General features: G+C 31.5%; 1 protein-coding gene across 1 annotated transcript; it reads left to right on the top strand.

Moving 5' to 3' along the window:
• Positions 1-208: 208 nt before the first annotated feature.
• LOC101255403 (uncharacterized) lies at positions 209-4,217 on the top strand. The gene is made up of 5 exons (XM_004240318.5): positions 209-435; positions 803-900; positions 2,823-2,904; positions 3,008-3,096; positions 3,818-4,217. Exons 1-5 carry the CDS (start codon positions 394-396, stop codon positions 4,062-4,064), a joined length of 558 nt encoding a protein of 185 aa, XP_004240366.1. The 5' UTR covers positions 209-393; the 3' UTR covers positions 4,065-4,217.
• Positions 4,218-7,543: the final 3,326 nt, after the last annotated feature.

Here is a 7,543-nt window from a genome sequence, read left to right as displayed (position 1 = left end):
ACCCTTACCCCAATAAGGGGTTGAGTTGGGCCGATCCCATGGGCTAAGTACATTTTGACGGATCTATCCATAATATTAAGACAATTCATCATTATCAACTTTATTGTTGCTAAATATTAAATAGTTTCAATAGGCTATTTGTGCAAATTATCCAAAGTTAGTCTTACCATTGGGCCATCATTGAACATGAGCAGGCCCATTTGAGTTCGAGGAAAATTTGTTATTTTGAACTCGAGAAGAACCTCTTCGGTTCAGTAAACTTTTTTTAGCCCTTTGGAGTTAGCTCGAGGCTAGCGCCGGCGCCGTCACCTTGCCGGAAAATTCAAGAATAGCAAGTGGGGAAAAGCAATTTTCAGTTTCGGTGTGCCATAAGAAGTTGTTCTGTAAATCAGAATGGCCAAACGTGAACTATCCGGTACCTTGAGGAACTTGAAGGTAAAAAGAAAAAAAAAGTTCAATTTGGTGCCTTTAGTATCGGTGAAATTGAATAAAGAAGAAATTCTGAACTGGGTTTTGTAGGTTTTTGATTCTTACATAGTTTTCTCAACTTGTTATTTTAGCCTTCAGTAAATTTTCGTTTTTTTTTGCTAATTGTATACATGTAATTATGTGCTTATACATACATATATAATATATCTGCTGGGGAGCAGCTATTTCAAAAAAAAGATGTAGCTTTGATGAATTCATTGAGTAGGGCAGAATGTGTATAAGACAGTCCTATAGCTGACATCAAATAGTGTATGTGATCGAGGCCTAATTGTTGTTGTGTTGTCTAAATTATTTTGATGTTTTGTGATTGCAGTTTATGCAAAGGGCTTCTCTCAGAGAGGAAAAGCCCAAGAAGGAAGAAGAAGTGATACCTGATGGAAACTTCTCCTCCTCTAGTGCTCCCAAAAGATGGTAATTTTTCTCTTTAAATTTTCGATCTTTGTTTAATTGATGAGATTTGTCCCTAGGATATTACAAGTGCTGTAATTTGAGTTGTAACTTTAGTTGGATTACTATTGAACTATAGAAGCATGACCACAATTGTACTTCTAAAAGGCATTATTTACCTTTTGGAATCTTTTAATGACGAATCGTTCTCTATTGAAAATTGTCGTAGTGTTACCATAATGCTAGTTTTGAGATATGATGAATTTGATACGATAATAAAGAATATTGAGAGAGGAAAGAAGGCTGGCCAAGAAAAAGAATGTACTGAGCTGATGTTATCATTCTCACTTCAACTAGCAAGCTCGTTTAAAAGGCATTATTACCTTTGGAAATCTTTTAATGAGGAATCATTCTGTGTTGAGAATTGTCTTAGTATAACCATATTGCTGGCTTTAAGATATGAGGAATTTGATACGATAATGAACAATATATACTGAAAAGAGAAGGCTGGTCAAGATAGAATGTACCAAACTGATGTTATAATTCGCGCGTTAACTAGCCCCTTAAAATGGAACCGTTGCCTCTTTATGCATTTTGTTTTAGAGTTCTTTTTTGTATCTTCATCTTTCTCACTTTTTTATATGGCAACACACTTCTTTCCTACATATTCTGGGTCTGACCTAAATACATCAACTATTGAGCTCAAGCGCTGTGATTGATTAAATGCCATGGAATGAATTAACTAGTGAAATGGCATCTTCAACACATTGGGGTGGAAGGCTTGAGTTACTATGACTAACATTGTGGCGTGAAAAAAGAGCGTACACTACTTGTTATTTGCATTTCTATTTTGAGACCAATGTTAGAGTAGGATTACAACTTACTTTTTTCTTGGACTGAGTCTTCTTTTAGCGCTGGATCAAGTATAATACCACTGAAACCAGATCTCTCCTTCTAGCTAGTATCAAGTAAGCTTCCCGGATATAGGCTGTGCCAGAGCACTATCTTTTTAAGGGTACATAAAGGAGTAACTTAGTAAATTATATCACGAAAAATGTGTTCTTTCTTTGCAGTACTCGAATAGTACTAGAATGGAAGATCTATTATGTTTAGGTTTCTCAGATACGATTTTTGATATGTAGAGAAAAGCTGACTTTGTATAACTTTTTCCTGTAAATGGTTGTCAGCATTTAGAACTAATAAAATCTCACTTTATTCTAGCTGAATTACATCCACGCTCAACCCTATTCGGAGTATGCTTGCAATCTCTAGCAAGTGATTTTTGAGTGGGCCTCTCTAATGCTATCTTAGACTAAGCTTATTTTTTTCCCACTAGCATTTAGATATTTTACAAGGGTATATTGGATGTTATTAACGTAAATTTTAGTCAGCTTTGTGAGCCTAATGCAAAAAGTACTCCCTCCGCTTCTGTCCCAATTTATTGTTTTACGTCCCTTTTTGGTTATCCCAAAAAGAGTATCTCATTTTATATTCATTAAGTTTTCTAATTCCAACATTCGACTCGACAAGCTTAAGACCACACAATTTAAAGGATTATACACATCTTTAATTTAAGACCATAAGATTCACAAGTCTCTCTTTGTTTCTTAAACTCGTGCCCAATCAATTTAAGACACTTAAATTGAGACAGAGGAAATAATTTGGGGAATTTATTTTATAATAATCTTTTTCTTACAAATCTGAAGCTTAATGGAATCTATTTCTCACACTGTGATAGTGTGTTGTGGTTCGAATCAAATATCGACTACTGTGTCCGCTACAATAATTAGTTCATCATGTCAGTTATAGGTTTTGGGGGGAGTGAATGACGAGGGATGGGGTGGAGTTATTCGGAAGGACGAATTATTATATTAATTCCATATTTGCTGCTGTTTTAAACAAATACTTTTTCCTCAGAGTTTTCTTTATTTCCTTTTCACATTCAGTGTTATCATTATGGAAGGGGATCCCCATCCTGGGGCTATAAAAGGTCGGATGTCTTTTCAAGGTTTTAATCCTTCTATTGATGTGAGTATATGATTTGCATGATGTAAAGTACTTTCTGAAGACTGTTCAGTTTCTTTTCTCCAGTGGTTTGTAACCATGTCTCATGAAAAATTTGTCTTGGTAGAAATTGAGTGAAGAAGCTTCAAAACCACGCTCCGAAGGTTCTGCTTCCCCTGCTTGTTCTTCGGAGACGAGTGAATGGATTACTAAAAGGTCAGTTTGAAATTTTCATTGTATCCTTTCCTATTTTTGTGCTTATTGTTATGCACTAAGGTCTAAGCTTATTGGCCATTACTCCTAGGATACATCATCTTGGCTTTATTGTTTCACATCTGATTTATTCGTATGCAAAAGCTTTACTTCCTCTTAGTTTATCGTTGAAAGTCCTTGTTACTGATGCCTTTGCTTATATAGAGATGATAATTGGTGAAATATTGTATAATATCTCTACAGTGAAGTATGAAAGGTTGCATAAAGAAATTTGATTACGTAAAACACAATTTATAAATCAAATGGCCAAAATAGTCTTAAGAGATGTAAAGTACGATGGCGTCTTTTGTCCCAATGGTTGCATTGCTATATATTTTACTCCCTCTGTTCCATTTTATGTGACAACATTTTAGTTTTCCAGTCCGTCCCAAAAAGAAGACACATTCCTATATTTTGAAAAACTCATCTTTGAACATTTCTCTTTAGCCACAAAAATCTCTATGGCTTTTGTTTAAAAACCACAAATTTCAAGTCTTCCTTTCTTCCTGAACTCCATGCCGACTCAAACATTGTAATGAAATAGGGAGTATATTAGTTTGGGTGCATTTCAATAATTTGCGAGTCCTACATACATTGACTATCTTGTTTAAGCATTTCACTTGTTTTTCGAGTCGAGTTGGAGTTCAATTTTTTTTATACCAATTGTTACTACTCATTGCCACAGAGAAAATGGTACATCACAATATGGATTGGAGAACTCTGATGTGGACGACACTTATGACGACCCTAACGAAGATATCAAATGGAAACAAGACAATACATCCTCTGAGAGGCAGTATTCAAACAAATCACATAAGAGAGTCCTGGACGATCCAGCCTCGTCACCTAGTAGTAGCCAGAGATCCAAAATGCCACAGAGACTTGACTGGAGTGTTCTCAAACCTCCAAAGTCGCAAAAGAGAAGACGGTAAGTGTAACTTAAAGGTGATGTTGTGTACTGAGTTAGAAAAATTCTGTATTTTCAATTTATGTTGTGAAATGGTAACACATTATTAGTCTTGTGGATCTATGGCGATCCTAAATTATATTTCAATTATATTATCTGCCTTCTGCTTACGAGAAAAGTTATGCCACATTTGTTGGTTGATTACGTAAACTTTCACTTTCACGTTGTTGATGAGGATTTGATTTCCTAGCTTGTGATCTCCTCTGGCATTTTTTATGACTACTATAATTAAACTTGTACAACCCACGTCCCAGATAGGGTGAGCATTCGGTATTTTGTTTCGATTTTCTATTTTTTAATTTTTGTTTTCACTATTTAAATCCGAATTAATGGGCGTTTTCACAATTATGGGTTTTTTTGTTAGATTTTTCAACTTAATGGGCTAAAAGTAGGAATAAACTTATACTATACTACTAACAATAAATAATAATCACTGGACTAAAAGAAGTTTTACAAAGTCTAAAAGAACTCAAATTACATTTGTACTGATGTGTAACTTTCAGTAAAACTAAAATACTACATAAATCATGTAACTGAAAATTAAACCGTAATAAATTTACAAAAACATAGATCTAACAGCGAGTCGAAAATCGAAATACCAAAATTGAAGAATCATCGGTTTGATTTGCCAATTGAACCCTCGAAGTTTTTTAAAAAATGCATTATTTTAACCTCCTTGATCATTAACCAAGCTTATGTGACGTTCAATGTAGTGGAATCCAGCAATAGCTAGCACAAATGATCCTATCTTTTATATGGAAAATTTGTGTCCTACCTGTATCATGTCATGTAGGAGACGTGTATCTATTTGTTTAATTTTATACAAGTTTAAGCGTCTACTACTAAGGATCATACTTATGTATTATGCTAATAATAAAAGGAAAAACCATAATAGTTTACATTAAAGTAAAACCTTGAGCAACACATTTAAGAATGCAAGGAAACAAAGCAAAGCTATGTTAAACCATTACCATCAAGAACAGGACAAATGTATATACATAATTTTGAAGAGGATTGTAAATAGTTAAAAAAAAAAAATTAATCAAAAAGTAATATTTTTTATTGAAATGAAATCTTTATAATATTTTATTAATATAGTAGTTAATTTCATATGTACATTCTGATATTGAAAACAAACCCTCTTAATATATTATTAGTGTTAAGATTTAGAGACATACATCTTAATATTAAGATGTATATTCAGATCTAACCATCTCAATTTAATACACATCTTAATATTCAAAATTTTATTCAAACTTAGACATTTGTTCATATTATAAAGAAATAAAAGGAAAACATAATATATATATATATAATATATATATATATATATACTAAATTTCAAGAAATTATTTTTATTGTGGACTAAAATTAAAGGGTGGAAGATGAATGTTTCTTTCACTCCTAATTTATGATAGAAAATGACATCCCATCTCCATCCCTTCTTGTCTTGGGAATTTAAGGTGAATTTAAAGTAGGCTTTTATGACACTAACAAAAAAAATTAAATTAAATAATAACTAGATTTATTGTTAATAATTTATAGACATGTAATGAAATTTTGAAAACTATACAAAAGCTACCTATTGCATTCACATGAATCTACATAGGCATAATACATATATTGAACCTTAAATTTGATTTCAAATTTTAATTTTGACCTCCAACTTTCATAATGCATATACAGACACCTTAACTATCCAAATTTCAAATTAATAAACACATGAGTCTTACATGACACAATACACGTAGGACAAAAAATGACATGTAGGATGATATGTAGTACATGTGTGTCTATATGTTCAACTTTATACAAGTTTAAGTACCTACTTGTGCACACCCAAAATTAAAGGACATAAATGTAATTCAAAGTTAAATTAAATGACATATTTATGTATTATGCCATCTATATATTTGCAATGTGGATCCACCCATTGTTGGATATTGGAGATGGGAAATAGAAAATAATTAATGTGGAATATCATTTACTCCTTTTGTTTTCTCTACTTTTTCTAAAGATTTCTTTTTCTCGCTTTCAAAACTAATGTTTAAAAATTAAATATTTTTTAAATTAACTTGATCACTTTTGAAAGACAAAATAATTATATGATTCAATTTTTTTTTTATATTTTTTAAATTAACTTGATCACTTTTGAAAGACAAAATAGTTATATGATTCAATTTTTTTATATATATAAGTTACAAGAGATATCAAAACATAGGAAACTATAATAATATATTTCACCTTTTAATATTGACACTTTAGTCATCAACTACTATAATATCGAAGATAATAAGGAAAAAATAAAGAACTTTTTTGTGAAAGTTATGTTTAAGGCTTTTAAGATGAAACATTTTCCATTGTTGAAAAAATAAAAAAGAATGGACAATTTTTAATGTGATTATTAATATTCTTTTATATAGTAGTCATTTTCGTTGAAAAGAAAAAAGTGAAAATATGATATGTCAATTTCTGTTTTTATTAATGGTTTAGTAGGATGCCCACCACCACTTGAATTTAGTTAAGAATTTTACTTTTTTTTTATTTTATTTTTCTCTTCATATTCTATATTTTCACAGAGGTTTGACTAATTAAAATTTACCCATTATAAGATTGTTTTTTGAAGGTGGTTGAATTATTTCTTGATTTCATCCGTTTATGCACTCAATTCACAATCACAAGGGGCCAAAACCTCTAGTAAAAGGTGGCAGAATCCTCGACCATTCCATCACGATCGATGCAGTGGTCAAGAACCTTGCTCTTTGAAAGGACTTTCTTAATTAATATTTATTTTTGAAAAATATAAAAATTGTGTTGAACAATAACTTGTATTAATGTTGAAGTGTCTATCTAACAACTTGAGCTTTTAGATGAGAAGGTCACACACTTCAACATGATATTAGAGTAACTGACATCAAATCTCACCGCTACCCATATTTTAAAAAAAAATCCACTTGTTTGGCTCACAAATCGCCGTCGAAAATTGAGGAAATGAAATCTTTGGATCACTTATGAATTGAATAGAAGGACATGACTTCTCTTTTTAAATTCATATGTGTAAAAGACTTTTGAGCAAATGATGCTGGACAAATTTATTATAACCTCATAAATGAGATCCTAAGAAAATATAATATATATATATAAATCTTATTCCTATCTTGTGATAAGATAAAAAGAAGCAATAATAGCAAGTATTAACAATAACAAGATATTAAATAAATATAGTGAGAGATCTAAGAATAAGCGAATGAAAAAATAGTCCGATGCATTAAACTTCTCGATAAATGCACGGTTCGAGGAAAGGTCCGGCCACAAGTAATTCTACATTTGATAATGTAAAATATGTTTACATTGTCATACACGTCAGTGTATATAACTTAAACTTCATTAACAATAGTAGGATAATAAGTACACAAAAATCAACCAAATGATAAACACTCTCTC

The sequence above is a fragment of the Solanum lycopersicum genome, chromosome 6 (assembly GCF_036512215.1).
Source record: "Solanum lycopersicum chromosome 6, SLM_r2.1".
NCBI classification, from domain to species: domain Eukaryota; kingdom Viridiplantae; phylum Streptophyta; class Magnoliopsida; order Solanales; family Solanaceae; genus Solanum; species Solanum lycopersicum.
The sequence above is the reverse complement of the archived record's forward strand: the minus strand, read 5'-3'. Positions and strand labels throughout refer to the sequence as shown.